Genomic DNA, 20,975 nt, shown 5'->3' with positions numbered 1-20,975 from the left:
CGCTATGCTCACTCACCTTTAGGTTGGAGCTCGTTCGCTGCGCTCACTTGCCTTCAGGTTAGCTCGTTCGCTACGCTAACTCGCCTCCAGGTTGAAGTTCGTTCGCTACGCTCACTCACCTTTTGGTTGCAAATTAGCTGTTGTCATAAATTAAAAAAGTAATAGTGCTGCACCCTGTTCGTAATCCTTGTAACTTTAATGCTATTGCACATCATAGAACAGAACCAACTTGTTTAATTGAAACAGCTGTTAAGATTCATTAATTCCATTTAAATATGAGTACTCATAAGGTTAACATGGGAAACTCCAGAGCCACTGGGGCGGAGCCCGAGAGTCCGATCAGAATAAAAACAACTTAGTTTTCCTATTTAATGCCTAAAGAATCAGTGTACCAAATTTCAGCCTCATAGGTAAATGGGAAGTGGGAGAATTAGTGATGAGTGAGTGAGTCAGTCAGTCAGTGAGGGCTTTGCCTTTTATATATATAGATAGATAAAACATACTCCCTAGATTTCTCATCCTAATGGAACAGCTGAAGACAATTTTATTGTTACTTCTGTACGGTTTATGTAGAGGTCGTGTTTTGTTTACAGTTTGTTTCCCGTTAATACAGTCATTTAAAAACTCGTTTAACTAAATAATACGATCTAATCATTAACAATAAATTGTCCTCTAGTTATTTAACCAAACAGTAAAGCACAAATCAAGAAATGAACCCTAAAATAATATAAACAAAATTTCGTCGACACTAGCGCCCAGTGTGGCGTACATGAACTAGACATGAAAAACGAGCTTCAAAATTTACAATGGGATGAGAAGTCTATGTATATACAATAGTTATTTGTGCAACTAGTGAGAAAAGTGAGCAATTGACTCACTCGAGAGAAATCCTTACTCACGAGCCGTAGGCGAGTGAGGAATGGTTTATCGAGTGAGGCAATTGTACTTTGAACTCGAGTTGCACATTATACTTTTCGTACAGTTACCATAAAACAAATAAATTGGTGAAGAAACATAACCTAATTTTACACAGACGTGAACTTTTAATATAACATTTAATGTGAAGTGACAAATACAACAGTACAACAGCTGACCAGCTGATTTATAGCCAGTGCTGCCAACGTATTTCGCGCGCATACGACGTTGCCTGCATGTTACGCGCTCACTATTTCGTGCCTTCACGTTGCAAATCTGGAGTGAGACAAAGTAATTATAGTGAGACAATGTTAACATTGTGATGAGCGAATTGGCCACTTTGCTTTCTCAAATCAGTGAGAGAACATGTACATTGTTAGGTAACTGTAGGAAAAATTATTTGTTTTTTTAAGCTCTTTAAAAAGGTCTACAGAGAAATTGGGAAATGTTGTATTTTGAGGGTCAAAAGTGAGGAAAACCAATTTTTACCCCATAAAACCGAGGTGATGGCTCGATAGCTGAGTTGAGTCAGTTGTTGAGTTTTGACCAAAGGTTTTGACTGTGTTGTTTTGAGGTTTGAGTTGCATGGAATTTGCATTGCAGGCGGAGTTGAGACTTGAGCTGTCGAATTGGATTGGAGTTACTGTACTAACTAAAGTTGTATGTCACTACACTATTGTCAGTATTGTCACTCACTACTCACTAATGTAACCAACGTAACGCGAGGAAATAAGAATTGCTGCCATCAATTAATTAACCGGGCATCGTTTTAATTGATCTATTTATTTTGTATATTACTTAAGATTTACAGTTATTATGAGACCGTACAAGTTAACATTTTTTAATTGGAGATATTAGTTGGGATAGCCTTGTGTTCATTATCGGCTGACAGGTTCTAACCCTTATCACATCATTGACCATAGGCAAGTTGTAGAATTTTACTTACTATAGGAGACTTCAATTAACTGTTGATGAAAGCTGAATGTTGGTAACTTATTTTCTAGTTGTAATAATGTTAAAATGTTCCTGGTAACCTCAATAGATTGTCCAGTAGCCTATTTCCTATCTGCTGACTTAAAGGCTTAGACCACAAACAGCTAGGGCTTAGGGCCTACAGGAAGCTTTTTTAAGCATTTCTTCGAGTTCGAGCATCTTTAGGCTCACATCGATTTTTGAGCTCCTATCATTAAGACTAGGAATGATATATTTTTCGTTTAACTTGTGTACTTAATCTGTAAGAGGAAAACACCACAGTCATGGGAAACAAGAATAGTTGTTGTGCATACTCAAGCCCTCCTACAAGTCGAAAGCAGAAAAATGATTTTGAAGAAGCGGCACAAGAAGGTGAAGAAAGTGTTGGAAACCTTCAACATATTAGTGAGCGAGAACCAGAAGATTGTGATGCTGACCCTTCTTTGCATCCAATGGCAGGAACAATATTTCTTGAAAGATCTAAGGCAACATTTGAAAGTAAGTAACTTAAAATTTGTCACCTTGTTGTAGACCTAGGCCTACGCCCACTGTCGGCTTTATGGAGGTAAAACTTAAAACGTTGTAGTATTGAATTGATAGCATCAAGTAGGCTAAGTTACCAGTATATTGAAATTGATAGCCTACTTTCATGCTCGATAATAGGATGGAGTTAGGTTGGCCTATTAAAGTATGGCCCTCATATTTACCAACAAAAATCAGAAGACAAGTTAACATAAAATTACATTTCTATAAGTTAAATCCTAACAGTGGAGACCTTTTATCTGAAAAAAATGTATTGGCCGGTGCTTCCGGTAGCCAATAGGGTATAAGTAGAGACGCCATTCAAGATTCTTGTCATTCGCCTATTGGGTCTGATGATGATTAGAGTGTCCAATCGAAATTGACTAGGTACCACTTACCATCTTTCTTGTATATTTACCGTCTCGTGAGTAACAGTATAGCGTAAATATATGTTTTAAGTGTTATAAGACGTTTCTTTTATTTACTTTCCGTTTTATCTATCCAGACCAGCCTTTAAGTATTCTGACAAAAAATATTCTTAACTTAGGCCTAACTTAACTTATATGATTAAAAAACTTACCACCAAAATACCTTAAAACATACAAACCCATTAGCCCTAGGCCTATTGCGATCAAAGCCTACCATTGGGTAGTGATGCATTTTTAATTGGTGTCTCAATTAGGCCTAGGCCTACACACATTTACTGCTAACTAGCCTAAGTTGGGTACACTTCCATATCTGTTGTCACAAACTAAGGGTAACGGTACACTTCCATATCTGATGGCACAAACAACCGAATGAAAATATCGATCGATATATCGTTTGGTTAGAAGGTTAACCTAACCTAACTTACCAAACGATATAATCAACTTGAACAATCGAATAATCAATATTAGGCTTACTCATTCGGTTGTTTGTGCCAACATATATGGAAGTGTAATTCTTAAAACATTCTGTAGGTAGCCTAACCTAACAATTTGATCTATTAAAAAATCTAAACTTTCCTAATCAAACCTAGTTTCAAAACACTTACAGCCCTGAATTTGCATACAGCTTGACCGACCACCCTGAAAAGAACTACGTAGAGGCCTAGGCCTAATTAGTCAGTCTTGGAATCCATCTATGTCTCCATAATGTGACTAAATTTTCTTTAAAGAAAACACTAGCCTATTGACTACAGAATCATATTAGCCTAAATATTTTTTATAGTCAACTATAATTTTGTTAATCAACAATGTTCTTTTATCTTCTTCTTCTACGTATGTTAGGTAGGCTACTCTCTTCACTTTACCTGAACTTAGCGCAGCAGACTAGCAGCACAATATTGATAGACCTACCGGTTGCTTATTCTAGTTGTAGTGAATGTGAAGTGACGCCATTAGAGCCTAATGGAGCAAAAATAATATACCGGTACATTCTATCAAATTTTCATTGTCCATCTTGGTGATTGTTATAAACAGTAGGTACCTACTTAAAATATAAATACAGTACGGTAATTTAGATACGGTAACAAAAAACAATATTTTTTAACCTTAAGCACATACGTCACGTACGTCCGTCAGGCAACCGTACAATCCAAAAATATCAGGGGGAAGAAATCTGAAATTGACTGACGGACCTGCATCTGATCTGTGGCGGATGAGTGTAGATAGCCAATAGAAAATCCTTTTGGAAAAGAAAATTTTTGTTACTGTGTCTGTGACGCAACTTGTTGTGACTGAACTGTGCCGAGCTGTTACTGATGTGCGTAAATCGACCTTCATCCTTTACTCATATTTAGCCTAGGTTAAAATACGTGCACCTAGGTGGCGTCCCCATTTCAACTGATGATAGTAATAATAGCCAATAGCCAATAATACAACAGTGTTAAATAACTTTGTTAACTTTACTGTAAAACGACTGATCCCAAGTTTTTTTTTTTTTCAGATGGTCAACTTATAAGGAAGAAAAGCCAGAATCATGTATGTACATAACACACTTTTCTCTTTCTCTGTGTTGTAGATTTGTGTTTTTCTGTACCTATGCTTAAGACCCCACAACTGATGCAATGTCAAGTTTTGTTGACATTGACAGGGCTCGGTTTTGCTAAGAACTAAATAACAGGGTTTTGGAAAATAGATGTTAGTATTATAGGGTCAATATAACCTTTTTGTATCATGTTAATGTGTATTAAGTAGCATATAATCAATCCATTTATTTACTTATACGATAGGTGCAAAAACCATAAGGTTTGTCTGTACCGACAAGGAATAGTTATTTGTACTAGTGCTTTGCGCTCACGTTACACATTATATTTTTCCTACATTTTAGGTTAGGTTTAATCCAAGCGTTGAATGTCACATGCATTGAGAATGTTAACATGAAACAACAGGTTAAGTTGTAGCATCAATACTCAAAGGCTGTGAAACGCTGCACAAGCTGATCGTCTTTAGGTGTTGCCAACTTATTTTCAAGCGTACACGTATTACGTGCCTTTTAAATGCACACTTTTTGGTGTTGATTGGTTGAAATACTGGAGTACTGTACGGTACGGCAAAGTAAAATGAGTGTAGCAAATTAAAATGTGTGCAGCAAAAGGAAGCTGCAATTAGCTACTTTGCGTCCTATAGTCAGTACAAGGAAGCCTGAATTGCCAGTTAACTGTAGGGAAAAAAACATTTTTCAAATTAATAACAAATTGTAAGTTTAATCAGCATTCAAAACAGTTCTTTGACTGCCCTACACTATTCCACTAACTATTATAGGACTATGCATAATCTATATATTTAATACGCGACATGGAACATGTGAACAATAAGGCTTTTTTGTTTTAAGATTTAACCCCACATATTATATACCAAAATGTTCGTCTAGGTGTGTAGATGTGCAAACTGGCTTTAGATTTTCGAAATATATCTTTTTAAGGGCATGGGCTGCCCTCAAAGTTCCTTCCATAAGGATAACATAGTGATTGATTTTAATGTTATTATATTTTGAAACATATGTCAATACATTAGTAAAATAATAAATAAATCCCAGCTGTTTTGTTTGGTTTTGAAATGTAAACAGTTTGCATGTTTTTAAAAATAATGAGAAACCCGGCAAAGAACCTATAGGACATGACGGGTGGCAAGTTTTACATTTTATTTTCGTTTAAACATACCAAGGACCCGATGACAAAGAAATATTGCCGGTCGGACACAAATACAAGAACTCAGCAGCATTCACTTGGCGAGATGGCTTTAAAATGTTATAAATGTGATGTGCTACATTTTAAAAAAGAACAAAGAGGACGAGGTGAAGGATTTTCATCCTGCTGCCATAAAGGAAAAACGAATCTAACACCATACCGAGAAAGCTATTATATCCAGAGCCTACTAAATGGAGCAAATTATTTGAGCAGGAACTGCAAAGAGAACATTAGATCGTTCAACTCTGCGCTCGCAATGGTCAGCACTCGAGCTAAAATTGAAGAACAAAACTGTGGAGGGCCTTGTTAAGGTTCACGACACAATTTATCACTCAATTGGCACCTTTCAACCGTCAGAAGGGGAGCATCCCACATATGCCCAAATTTATATCTACGACGTCGAAACCGCTGTTCAAGAAAGAATGCTAAATAAAGCTAATAGATCTTGCAGCACTGAACTCATGCACATTTTGACTCAACATTTGGTTGATATTAATCCATACACGCAAGTTTTCAGCATGATGAGCTCCGTCCTGCAAAATACTCCTACTGAACAGCAAAAAGAACTTAGGATGCATATAGTCAAGGATTGAGCTCAAGACCAACGTCGATACAACGACGCAACTTCTAACGACGTTGCTATGATATCCTAATTTATTATTCGTGCGAATTCGCGCGGGTTCACCTAGTTTCAATTATTAACAAACCACTGATACTTAATTTTAAATTTCAAAAAAAAGCAAAAATAAATATATTTAATAATAAATTAAAACAGCTTAATAGACTATAATTAACAATATCTAATAATATATAAACAGAAAGTAGAATCACATAGTTTCAAATTAGAATTTGTTTTAAAGTACCGGTGGTTAGGCCTAGATTAAAACCTATAATAGGCTAGGTAGTACTGTAGTTAGAAGTTAAGTCTATGTGAGATCACTTGTATGTTCTATCAACTTGACTCAATGTTCAAATCTCTTAAAGTACACGTTTATCCTTTATTTAGATTGATTCAAGAGGAAATTTAAAGAAGAGTAGTTCTTGCTCAACAATATATCTGGATGACAGCACAGTATCACAACCTAACCTCAAAAACACTGTGAAATGTGTCTCTCTGGCCATATACTACCATATAAAGAACCGGACCTCAGAACGACATATAGACATATTTGACGAGAAATCGCATCCTTTAACAGTGAGTAGTGTACATTAATATTTTATGCGGCTGTTCGGGTAGCTTTGTGTATTGACCTTTTTTACAGTTTTAATGATTTAAGATGATTTTAAGATTTAATGATGTTGTGTCATTAAAAAATTATTCAGATAAAGTTGTTTATGTTGAAACTTTCTTTTAAATTAGCTCCATGTGAACGTCACGATGTTTTGTTTCAGCCAATTTCACCTACCGGGGAAAAAGCTATTTAACTTATTAAGTTTACCATACGTAAGACATAGACCCAGGTTCAATTTACTTTTTCATTTTGGGTAACTATGAGGATGTGTCTGTGATCATGGGAGATGGTGTTTGTAATTTTGTGTATCATTACCATAATTTTCAAGAACATTTTCTCAAGATTCTCAAAACAAACTAAAGTTTCTCTTGTTTTAGGGGGGTGGGAATTCTGTCCTGTTTTGTCCCAAAATCGGGAAGGGGATAAAAAACCCTTCCCAAACTCAAAGTAATATCCTATCCATCCTCACTTAAGACCATTTGATGACATTTATGGACACCTTTAACGTGTATGCTGCAAATTATTGTTATTTTTAAGCAACTTAATAAAATATGTCTCATATTCTTTTTTAGATGAAACCTATTAAATGTACAGTCAGTGTTTATTTCAAAAATGTGATTAACACCCAATTTTTTAAAATTTATTTCCAGTTTGGGTTGAAAAGTTTTGAAAAGTGCCAAGTTTATTTTTATGTTCAAACTCACTATTAGTGTAGATTTTTAGCTTCCATTGTTAATACCATCAGCAATTCTCCAAGATTTAACTCACAATCAGTTTGCATTCCGTTTATGTTTACATTTCACGTGAAGGGAACTGTAACAGTGCCAGTGTAATCATTTCCTTGTATTTTCTGTTTACGTCAATTATATTTTTAGATGACTACTTAGCACAATGGGAATGTTGGAATCTTGTCAGCAACTTCTTCCTCATATAAACTATCTTGCGGTTGTTTCAATGATTGAAAGTTAATTCCATGTTGATGCGTTTTTAGGAAAAGCTAGCCTTTTTTTAGTTTTTTCGGGGATATTATTTGACAGTGAAGTTATGGTTATCTAATGCTGCACAATGTGTTATCAAGTCACAAAAAATTTTGTATTAATTTATTTGTTTTTAAAATTTTGTGATGTATTTCTTATTCTGTTGGATTATTTTATTTGCAATATTGTAATGTTGTGGACACATTATTTTACTAGTCTTACTAGTTCGATTTTCAGTTCAATACCAAGAAAAGTTTGAAAGGTACTTTGAACGTTTGTAACTGGACCCAACTGATACAGATGATGAGGCTTTTCAAATAACGTTAGCTAATGAATCTATGGTTCTTAGTCCCTCACAAATTGATAGGTGCTTTTAGATTAAAATTAATTGTTAGTTAAATTTACATACATAAATAACAATTGCACACATATTATAAAGGCACGATTTGAATAAATAACAACCCCATTGTATACAGTATTAAACATAGATCTATTGAAACTTTTGTGGTATTCTTTATGCCAATAAATTGAACAAAATATTTATTTCACGAAATATATTTTTTTTAAAGTAACATAACAACTTGTTTTCAACCTAGTTAAAAAAAAAATGAACAACTGTCGGAAATATTACATAGCTTAGTTTTTTTTTACATTGTTAATATCAAACTTTTAATTTAATATTATTTCAAGTAACTTTTAACTTTGTTGTATAGAGAGACGGAGTTCCTGACGATTACGATAAGCACAACCCCGAGCACAGGCAGATATACAAGTTTGTCCGAACACTGTTCAACGCAGCTCAACTGACGGCTGAGTGCGCTATCATTACGCTAGTGTACCTGGAAAGGTGATGGTTATAGTATTGTAAAGTCTGTTGTGATTTAATGGGGTCTAAGGACAAGTCTGAGATATATGTCATGTAACTGTGAGACAATTAGAGAATGAAAGCTACATTTGGCTGTAATGTAGACCAACGTTCCTGCAAAAAAATTGATTTCATTACGTTCTAAAGAATTCATACTTTTTTTATCAAATCCTTAAGGTTTGATCCAAGCCATTAAGCACGGATATTTTTTTGCATTTTATAGTCAATAACTGGTACTGTACTCTTAATCAAGTGAGGTTAAATTTCTTTTATATTGCATCATTTGCTAGATTTTGCCCTTATGAGTATGGAATTGCAAAAGATGCAAAAACATACAATTTTGCTATTTCAATATTCTCTAGCATGCTATGTAAACTATAATTCTTCAAACGCAATACCAGTAGTTAAAAATTTTGTATTTGTAAGTTGGTAGTGCGACATAGTTTTGTTATAGTAACTTGGCAGTGTAGGCCTATTATAAGTTTGAGTTTGGATCACTACTATTACCTCATCAATAGGCTACTATTCAATCATCTTCATATAAGTAGGTAAAGATAGGCCTTCTTAAAATTCTTCATTTATTGTTCTGCTTTAACCCATACAACATTTTTAGGAATGTATTATGCAAAGGCGGCGATAGTGGACCCTGCGGGCCCAGGGTGCAAGGGGCCCGGCAAACCTTAACCGGGATTATTATTTTTTTGGCCTTTGGGAAACTTTATTGGGACTCGGACTAGGACCGGGCCCTGCCATTTGGGGCATCATAACAATATATTACCTCCATCATATATATATATTTTTTTAATATTATAAATATTACCCATAGGTTTTTATGGCAAAAAATTGTTAAAACCAGTAATAGCACAAAGACAAGTAGCTTACAACTGCTAAACTGACACAACTTGGCCGGTTGATAGAAATTCTTAATAGAGAAATGTTCATAATTAATCAATATCCTACTCGTTTTAAAAATAATTTGAAATATCCAAGACATCGCCTCTGTATGAAAGATCACCATTTTATATGAGTCTCAGGCTTTACAACAGTCTACCTACCAAATTCAGACAAATTACCAGTATATCAAAATTCAAAAGCGAGTTTAGAATGTATCTCTTACAAAAACAGTTTGAATCTGTATCTGAATATTTAAATAACAGTTAAACATTTTTCTATTACATTTATTTAATTTATAGGAATGAATTGTAAATCTAGTTTTAATAATGGACAATGTCACCTGTTTCATCAGCATTGCTGAAAAACTTGAAATGTATTGTGACAATAAAGGAATATTTCATTTCATTTCAATAGAGAATATCGATTATCGAGCCGAGTGGAGCCTAGCCTACAAGCTTCTGAAAAAAATTCAGAAAATCAATCAAGCTCGAGCTGAGCTTTTACAACCCCGATAACATTGTGTCTGCAAAACGCGTCTACGAAGACCATACCCAAGTGATTGCAAGATTTTTCTGCGATCAGGGATACCGATGAGAACATTCCCGGGGGTTGACAATGACAATGTCTCCGCATCCACTGGAGATGTTAAATATTTTGCCTCAGTTGCGGTAGACGATAAAAATTATTGATGCCCAGACAACCGTGGGGTTCAGGATTTTGCTGCCTTAGAGGAAGACGACATCAATGTTTCCGTGACCGTTCGAGATATTAAACCTTTGAGTGCTGCAGTGTCATGCCTATTACTTATGCATAAATCCGAACTAATTTCAAAGGAAATGCAGTAGTTTATATAAAATGTCATATAAAATATAATTTTAGAGGTATCTGGATTCTTTTAGCGAATTTCCAAAATAGGGAATTAGCTATTACCGTAGTACTCATGGTGAGACCTGGACCTGGAACCGATTTACTTTTTCGTTTTGAGGTCCCTAGATGCCAAAAACACCAACCGTTCAAATTCATATATATGTGTCCGTTAGCACGATAACTGGAGCAAAAATGATCCGATTTTGATGAAATTTGGTATAAACATGTAAACCTACATTTTAGTTCGAACGAGTTTGCGAACGAGCATGGTCGGACCATGGGAACGGGGTTTTATGAGGTAAATTTGGTTTTTCTCATTTTTGACACTAAAAACATAAAACTTAATAATTTCTTTCTAAACCATTTGTAGATAGTATATTGAGGCGTTATTATGCGCCTAATGGTTACGGAGAAAATTCCAAAAAATTTTAGGCCTATATTTAAAATTCCCATGTTATTCTCATGGAGAACTGTTGTTGTTTGCTTGTCCAATAGGAGAGGCATAATATAGCATGTACAAGATCCTCCTCCCGTGTTCAATATTTTTTCTTTGAACTTGAGGCATTTTCTGTTCTTTAAAAAAACTGATTAACTGTTTAACTTGGTCTTGGTCTTAACCTACTGAATATACAAACATCAATATTTACTCCCAAAAAGCTAATGAGTTTCTTTTTATAAACAGCTGTTTTTTTGTTTTTAAATTTGTTCTATGTATTTCTTATGGGAAAACCCCGACCTTTGAGAGGGTCTCACGCCCTTATGAGCAGGACTTTTAAAGTTCTAAAACCTTATTGCAAAACTACATATTGAGACGAATCTTTTGACACCTCAAACGTTGAAATTGGTCCACAAATAAGGGAGGAGTTGCGTTAACAAAAAACGGCTTCACGTATTATATATAGCATGTATGTTTCATTCATTGTGGACGTAGTTTTACAAGAACCCAACAGATAGCAGCACTAAACAAAATTGCTAGTAGGCCCTCAGTATTGCCATATGGAAGGAAAAAGCAGGGAGGAAAAATCCAGGGACGAATAACCCGGATACACCACAAAAAAATATTGCAAAAAAGGTGCAAGCACAGTTCACTAAATCCAAGCCAAACCCCCACACTACACTAAATTTGTAACAGTCCCCTTCGGATAAAATAATCAAATCTGAAAACTAATTATACTGGATTGAAGAATAAATATAAAACTGGCACAATAAGCAGCAGTCGGACACAACTTTCCCTGTGCCAAGCTCAGCTCACATTGAAGCAAGATTGTTGTTATGGGAGGACGACATTTTCCGCCCAGTGCCAGTGGTGCCAATACTGTGAGATGAGAATTTGCTGCCATGCACACTTGACGTGTTAAAGATTTTGACACAGAATACAATGATGATTGAAGTTTTTTCCCGCAAGAGATATTAAGGATTTTGCTGCGATTGCGGAAAAAAATATTATGTCTCTGTCACCGTGGGAGGTATTAGGGATTTGGCTGAAATCGCGGGAGACGATGATGTTGTGTACATATTTGCAGATATACTTTTGGCTGCAATCACAGTATACGATGATAATGTTTACATGACTGTGGGAAGTATTCACGATTTTGCCATGGTCATAGAGGACGATGATAATATTTCCATGACTTATGAAGATATTCCAGAATTTGCCACCATCATGGAAGATGATGATGACGCCTTGCTGCCTCAGGAGATGCCATGCCAAGCCAAAGTGCAATATTAGTTTTAAATACCTGTAATACCGGTAATGTTTTCAAAGATTATTGGTAGAGGGGGGGCGAGTTGGTGAACAAACTTGCGGATGGCCCACACGCTCTTATCGCTGCCACTGGTATTATGACTTTCATTGTTACAACTGTATATCTGACTAGCTGTACCCGCGGGCTTTGCCCCGTCGCTACACTAACTCGCCTCCGGGTTGAAGTTCGTTCGCTACGCTCACTCACTTTTGGTTTAAAATTAGCTGTTGTAAAATATTAAAAAAATAATAGTGCTGCACTCTGTTGGTAATCCTTGTAACATTAATGCTATTTAACATCATAGAACAGAACCAACTTGTTTAATTAAAACTAGGGATGGTCAAGTCTCGAAATTTCGGGAAATTTTCGGGAAATTTTAAATCTTGTTACACGAGACAAGATTTCTTTTTGGCCGAGATTTTTATCAAGACGAGAATAAAAAAAAAAAAAAATTAAATTTAAAAACGCCTGCAGAAAGTCAATGCAATACCCGCAATACAGGAGCGTGTTGTAGTTGCGTTTCCTTTGCGAAGGCGTTCTTATTTAATTAATTCTTTAAATGTAAATATTACTTTAATTATTTAAATAATATTACTTTAATAACATTTGAGAAGTTTTGTTAAGTGTAAGCAGTGTGAGGAATGTTTTATTACTATAAAAAGTCAAAACAATTAACTATTTTATAAAAATTAATATTGCTTTTATTTTATGATTTATTTTATTTTAGGATAAGTTGAACTCTATCCTACCTGATATCACTATGTTTTCTAATCGTAGGCATTTTTAATAAGTTAGGCGTGATTAATAAAAAAATGTTATGCTGATGTTTTTTAATAAAATATTGTAAATATTCTTGCCTATTATCATTATTTTTGTATTTAAACAGTCATCTAACAATGTTACAAAATCAGGTAAAAATTTTGAACGTGTATTTCCCGTTGTGTATGAGAAGGGAAATCCCGTCTCGATCCCGTCTCGAAATTTTATGAGAAATAAAAAATCTCGTCTCGTCTCGTCTTGAACTAAAAATCCAATCTCGTCCATCCCTAATTAAAACAGCTGTTAAGATTCATTAATTCCATTTAAATATGAGTACTCATTAGGTTAACATGGAAAACTCTAGAACCACTGGGGCGGAGCCCGAGAGTCCGATCAGAATAAAAACCACTTAGTTGTCCTATTTAATGCCTAAAGAATCAGTGTACCAAATTTCAGCCTCCTAGGTAAGTGGGAAGTGGGAGAATTAGTGATGAGTGAGTGAGTCAGTCAGTCAGTCAGTCAGTGAGGGCTTTGCCTTTTATATATATAGATTCAAATGTTTAGCTACTTTTTTTTGGTAATTATTGAAATGGGTTGGATTTTTTGTATTGACACAGTTTGTTGGTTACTTGTAGGTTACTGACATACGCGGAGGTAGATATCACTCCGGCCTCGTGGAAGAGGATTGTTCTAGGAGCCATCTTGCTGGCGTCCAAGGTGTGGGACGATCAGGCGGTGTGGAACGTCGACTACTGTCAAATATTGAAGGATATCACTGTTGAGGACATGTGAGTACTGTCAGTTCATCAAGAAATTGTAGTTTTGAAAGTTTTTAAGCTTTGAATGTCATGAAATAGAGTTTCTGTAGTTTCTGATATTGAATAAAGAATGTTTTGACTAGACTTGAAAAAAATAGCGATCTCTAACCCTCCGAAAAAAGGTGAAAGAACCCTAAAATTTAACTTGTCAACTTCCATAAATGTATAGGGACAGAATAGTTATATATAAAACTTTAACCTAACACATCATTTATACAGTAAAACCTCACTATCTGACAGTCAACAGCTGATAGGGTGCACGTCTAGCTGCTTTCGTCTTACTAGTGCGTTGAACTTTTCTAGTAATTTCATGGGAACATTTACTTTTAATTGTTGAATATTCAAACAATTTTTGAAGATTGTTTATTCAATATATAAAAATACTCATGTAAGTAATAAATTTGTTTATTCAATATATAAAAATACTCATGTAAGTAATAAATTTGTTTATTCAATATATAAAAATACTCATGTAAGTAATAAATTGAACTGTAACAATTAGTCTGTATCTGTTTATAAAAACCAGTTTAATAATGCAATGTTCTGGATAACTGGACAAATTGCTGAATTAGTGAGCTTTTACTGTAACTGGTATGGGATATTTTAATGGCAACAATAATATTTAAAATCTGTAATTGAAATTGTTGCGTTTGAAAAATATCTGAAGTAACTCATGGATGGTTTATACTGAACTTATAATATCGGTCCCAGGAACGAGTTGGAGCGTCAGTTTTTGGAGATGCTTCAGTTCAACATCAATGTACCTTCCAGTGTGTATGCCAAGTACTACTTTGACTTGCGCACCCTCGCTGAAGCCAATGATCTAGCTTTCCCCGGAGAACCGTTGAGCAAAGAGCGCGCCACCAAGTTGGAAGCCATGTCTCGTATCTGCGAAGAAGCCCTCAAGGCCGGCCTCAAGAAGTGGTCGAGTCTCGACAACGTCAACAACTCTGCAGCAATACCGAGGAGAAGCATCGCCATTTTGTCTTAGTACGCTTCCGTCCCGTCAATGTTAGTCTGTGACTCATCACTCGACTCTGTATCAGTTGTGAAAGTCCATACCTTGCTATTAGTACTTCTAATCATATCATCTGGTATAAAGGAAAACGTAATATTACCTTGTTTAAACACAGAGATTTATGATTTAAATATTAAATTATTTGTAGGTCCTTTTTTTATTTTGTATAAATTATCCCTGAAAGCATAAACTTTAAAATAAAAGTTTAAGATAATTTTGTAAGGAAAAAAATATAGGAATACTAATTTGAAGTATTAATAGAATATTTTGTTATTTAAAACGCATTTTAAATTCATTGGAGGTTTAATAGCAAGCAGTTTTAATGAAAAAAATCGCTAATTCTCTATTTTGTCTCAAAAACATTCCCTCCAAAAGTTCTATAATGTTTATACAAGAAATGCATTATGTGAACTTCATTTTACATTGAGACAATCTAAACTTAACAGCTACCAACTCCTAAATAATTTAATCTTTAAACACATTTCACCTGATTCTCCACCATCTTACTTTTAAATTTTCTAGTAGAGTTTTAAATTATCTTCTAATATTTTATACAACTTTAGATCTTTACGTAAATGTTTTGATGTGAAATAAAATATACTGACATCATTTTTTCATTTTCATAGATCGTGTGGAGTAAATAACCTAAATGTACAAACTCTACTCCAATCATCGATTTGAACAATTTATTGCAGATACAAAGTAAAAATCTCTATGTGTTGATTGAAGGTATTGTGAGCCAGGATTCAAGCTGTAGACCGACTGAACCATAATGGTTAATCGATCACATAAATGGTTAATGTGACAAATAGTCGACAATCGGTTATTCTTTTGGATCAGTATAGTTTAAAAGTTTGTGTAACAGAGATTATTAAATTTAAGTGAGCATGCATGACTTGCTCAGATAATTTTCTACCTGAATCCAGACTCACAAAGAGTGGATATAACTGTTGTGATGTCTATAGTCAATGTCAACTGATTATTGAGTGGTGTGTGAGTTTTAGACTAGGCAGACTGATGTATATATGTATAAAGGCTCGTTGGAAGGATGGTGCATTTTCAGAACTGTTCCTAACACGTGCTTCCTCCCCTTCGGTGCTACTCAGACTGTACATTTGCATCGTCCGTAACACTGATGCCGCCACATTCTTTATTTTTCACAACTCGTCAGCAATAATATATCCTTTATGCTTTCTCCATGTTTTGAGATAGTAGAAGTACACAGGGTGAGAATCAGAAAATTGGTCATTGTACCTGACAAAATATATTCTAATTGTATTTGAATATCGATATTCTCACCATTCAATTCCATACTAGTGTTATATTTAAGCTGGGTTGTGATACGAGGTTTGTAAGAGATGACCACGAGATTGTGATGTAATTTAAGGCTAAATGACTTTTGAGGTTGTTAAGTTATGCTCAAAGCTGGCCCCCTGTCCCTCGCCTATTGCAATCTGCATGAAAACGTACGGCATAAGCTATGTTTTAGTGTAAGCCTCAGAGCGGTAAAATTTATATTTGGTACTAATAATGTATTTATTATATAGGCCTAGTCAAAAATACCAAAGGGCTCCACAGTGAAGGAAGATCTTGTATAGTAGGCTTAGGCTATTTTCTTTCGAGTTTATCACTCGTACGTGCCTTTTCAAGCTCATGAGCGAAAGCATGCTAGTCTGCAAGTCATTGTTTCACACAACCGAAACTATCAACGATTTTACCTTGTTGTTATTTTCTTTTACCTAACATATTTTTATTTTAAATACTCAAAGCCGACTTGTGTGTTCTGGTAATATTGATTGAAATATTTCAACAAATTATGATTTACATACACCAACTTGTATGTTGCATGTAATAAAGCCAGTCTACTATTTGAGCTAAACATATTGTTAAATGATCTTATATGTTGAGAACTACAAGTATTATTGTTAACTCTTATGTGAATTAATTGCATAAGCAATGTATTCACATAAGAGTTAACAATGATACTTGTGGTGAATATAGGATATTTGTAGGATATGTGAAAAACATTGAATGGTCAATGTAAAACAGAAACTTAACAATAGATTGTGTTTAAACAAACAATAGAACTAAAAAACAAAATGTATCTACAGAATAAGAGAGATTAAGAGTAAGAGATTAATCAATTTTAAATAAACATCATTGTATCTGATTTAACCTAGGTACCAGTTTATCCTACAAATTTTAAGAAATATTCATTATTAGACTAGAACTATTTTATACTAATCTTTCTATTGAAGAATCTTTGTAAGAGTGAGCACAAAAACCCAAAAATTATCAATCCATTTCAAAATACATCAAATATTTGATGCTGCACATTTTAACATTTACAAATGTTAACGTTTGTACATATTTATCATCACTCTTTAATGAAAATAACCTTGTACATAATGAGGTAGCTATGTAGAAATGTTAAAAACTATGTCCTCAATGTGATTACCATTTGGTAAAGTTTAAATAGTTTTTTTATACTTTTTTCAAATCAGAATATAATATATCTTTCAACCATGTACAGTATGTAAATCTGGTATAAGTTAAGAGTAATATAATGATCTAACACCATTCTAGGATAATAATGGAGCACTAACCATTCCAATTAATTTGTACATCCGCCCTTTACCCTGTAGGTTGTAGTACAAAATCAAAAATTAACAAGAGTTGCCATGTCTATTTTAGGAAGTCTTAATACATTTTATAAATTATATGTACAAACTCCTCAAAAATTATACAGTTAGACTCCCGATTATCCCGATTGGATTAACCACAATCACAAAGGAAATATAATATGCAAATTAAATGCACGTTATACAGAAGGCCCATCAACTCATGGACAGACTATAAGAGTTGTTTTTTTTCTTCACTGACAGATGCGTCAACGGGTACAACCAATGAGTTGATAAATTACATTTTGTGTGTGTTATAATTTTTGTTACACATAAGTTCTTCATTATTTGTTTTGAAAATAGAAGCGTTTTGAAAGTTTCTATACTGGTTTCTATCCTGCATTTAATTTATTTCATGCATTTTTTTTTATTTCTTCTGGTTTCTACACTGCATTTAAAATGTTATATTATTACAAAAACCGGTATAAGGCTTAACTATAAATTCAAAGTCAATGTTAGTTATTTCCTGGCATTTTAGGTAAGGTTTTCACTCAGCCAAATAATTGTGGATGATCGAGAGTCTACTGTAATTGCAAGTTGAACGCATGTCCATTTTGAAATAGCTACATCAGCTCAAATGATGACAAGTAGACAACCAATTCAATATTAAAAATAAACTTAGAGGCAAATTTAATCATGGCCCTTGACTTCAAATCTATGGGTAATCTGTTAGAGTTTCTTATAGATACATAAAATGAGTTAAGGTATAGGGCCGTTTCAAATTCCCAATAAAGTCAATTATTCTATTTTTCTATATTTTTAAATTATATTTAATTGTGATTCAATAAATTATATATTTATTTTAAAAGTGTGTAGTTGGTCTAGAGGTCTCGCCATGATTCACTGGCTCATGTGTACATGATCAACTTAACACATTCACTACCAGAGAGACACTAAGGTTTGTCACCTTGTAGTGAATGTGTTAAAACTTGTCAAGAAGAACTCAATTCTGGTACTTTAATCTCCTTTCTTCAACTCAAAACCAAACAATATATATATATACTTAAATTCAAGCATACCAACTACAGTAGACTCCCTCTTATCTGAACACCTTTTAACCGGACATCGGTTTAACCAGACTACAGTCGGCGAAAATGACATCTCTTTAACCGGACAATTTTTATTAGCACTTTGGTTTAACCGGACTAGAACGGCAGGAAGAGTGGGCAGTACTGAAACAACTGTTCTCGTGGGAAAGATTTGAGACCAGTGATCACGTGTCTAAATACAATGCTCTCCTAAATTTAAGTCGAATATCACAGTAAACAGTCCGTTTTAACGAGTTTTTGGAGTCCGGATAAGAGGGAGTCTACTGTATTGGAAAAGTGTTACTGTGTAGATGTGCATCAACTCCCATGGAACTTTATCCATCCAACAGTTAAAGGTCCTACAAGTTTTGAGAGCCTGGCAAAGCTTTTAAGTTATGCATTAGAATGGGTTACAGCTCGTGACACCTAAGCTGGTACTTGGCCTAGCGCGGGCATTATAGGCAGAAGGAGGGTGGAGGTAGGGAAAAGACCGGACTGCAAACATTTCCGCTGCCTCACGGGGTTGACTCCCCTTGTATACTACCCCTTCACCCCCCCCCCCCCCCTACCCCTTGTACTTGAGCGCCTTCATATAGGTCGCGAGGACAGTTGATGCAACCCACATGACGGGACATAATGTTTTTGAAATAGGTACTAGTAGCGATCGGCCAAGTGCCAACTTAGATGTCACAAGCTGTACTGAGTTAAAAAATAATCAAACTCTTGATTGAGTCATTCATAGCTTTAGACTGTGATAGTAATGTACAGCTACATGCCAATGCTAATTTTTTTTTTTAACCTTCAGAAATTATTTATGTCATAAACTTTTTTTTGGTAATTTATTTACGGTCTCTTTACACTGGTTCACTTCAATATCGGGTCATAAAAAACTCCACTCCAACTTTAGAATTTTCTTATAACATGATAACCTTTAAAAATTGTGATTTTTTTTTATTGCACGTCTTTGTATACTGTGTCTAAACTTTAAATTATCTTCTTAAGGAAAATAATCAAATCTATTTGCTAGCCGAGGAGCATACAAGATCATTTTGATTTTGATTTTTAATACTTATTGCCAGCACTTGAAAAAAATCTTTACAGAACTGTATTTTTTATCTTTTCCACCAGCAATAGAAGTACATTGTCGTTTTGTAGTTTATTATCAACATTGACAAAGCAATTTTAATGAATTGCTCAGGGAAAAAATTAAGATTTTACAACGAGGTTTTAACTTAAATAGAAAACAGATGGGTTGATAACCAGATTTGGTTTTCACTAGTTAAATTATGAGGTTTCTCAAAACATTGTTATTTAAAATGAGTATTTCCCTAATAGAATGTTAAACCTATAAACATTTTTAAACCCACAATGGCACTTATTATTGTTTAGAGATATTCTCACCAAGTTCCACCACCCTATCATAATATTATCTCATATATGTCACTGCCAGGTTAATTCTGAGGGGTTTAAAAATAGTTTCGCAAATTTAAAATACACATTAGAATAAAGTCCAAGAGATTAATTGATATATGTAATGTATTATAGTATTGTATATTAACATGTAAATGGTTATGTGTATGGTATAATTTAGCTAATTATATAATTCATTGACTGTTATTCCATGTATGTTTTAAATACATTTGGTATGTACAATAATTATTCTGTTTTATTATTTGTTTCATATTCCTTTGCATCGTAATTTTAGAAGTGCAATAGATTGGTATTGAAAGTACAATTAACATTTAGACATCTGCCAGCCCTAGCTCCTCTACTGCCTCTGCTCCTACCACGTCTAGAAGTACTAGAACTACTACCTGTAGGTACAGCCCTAGTCATAGGTTCAGAGTCAGATGTCTCATAGTTGGGCGTTTGCCTAGATCTTGGTATGAACAAAGCTAGCCTATTATGCTATTACCTAGTGATGGAATTCCTGACGATGTACTAGATTGATTAGGTTGAAAGTTGCAAATTGTCCAATTGTACCCTCGCTGACTGGTGAGTTAGAACGTTATTTGTCTCCCGTATTACTCCATAATAGCATAAAGTCAATGATAATAGTAAACAACAATAACCTAAATAATTGTAATAACACGCAACATTATAAACACACATTCCGCATTTGTAAGCAAAGCTTGTCACAACTGTAGTAGTCTGCTACTACGTAGCAAGCGGCAGACGCCACTGTCACGTAGATTCACATCATCACTATGGCACATGCACTATATAATTTGTTCCCTTTTAATTTGCCCCATTCTGCATGAAAATATTAAAATAATTAACAGCAGAGATATTATTGTAAAATCCGATATATCAGATCTACGATAGCATTTATCGTGAAACAGCTGTGATCAGATTTATCGGATCATTGCACCGAAAGGGTTAAAGAATAGTAAGGCAGTTTCAAAATATTTACACCATGAAGAAAACTATGCTGAAAGTATTTTGGATTCTTAAGCCAATTGTGTTAGTCAATCACCTGAAACAATTTTACATGCAAAGAATGAATAGACATG

General features: G+C 34.5%; 1 protein-coding gene across 1 annotated transcript; it reads left to right on the top strand.

Moving 5' to 3' along the window:
* The first annotated feature begins 1,614 nt into the window (after positions 1 to 1,614).
* On the top strand, positions 1,615 to 17,757 carry LOC129000175 (cyclin-Y). The gene is made up of 6 exons (XM_054427119.1): positions 1,615 to 2,385; positions 4,336 to 4,370; positions 6,585 to 6,773; positions 8,501 to 8,634; positions 13,553 to 13,705; positions 14,447 to 17,757. Exons 1-6 carry the CDS (start codon positions 2,172 to 2,174, stop codon positions 14,724 to 14,726), a joined length of 1,005 nt encoding a protein of 334 aa, XP_054283094.1. The 5' UTR covers positions 1,615 to 2,171; the 3' UTR covers positions 14,727 to 17,757.
* The last annotated feature ends 3,218 nt before the right edge of the window (positions 17,758 to 20,975 follow it).

Source organism: Macrosteles quadrilineatus, unplaced genomic scaffold (assembly GCF_028750875.1).
Source record: "Macrosteles quadrilineatus isolate MER2022 unplaced genomic scaffold, UCM_ALF_1.0 Scaffold_8__2_contigs__length_117827958, whole genome shotgun sequence".
Taxonomy (NCBI): domain Eukaryota; kingdom Metazoa; phylum Arthropoda; class Insecta; order Hemiptera; family Cicadellidae; genus Macrosteles; species Macrosteles quadrilineatus.
Note: the sequence above shows the minus strand (reverse complement) of the source record. Positions and strands in the feature narration are given on the sequence as shown.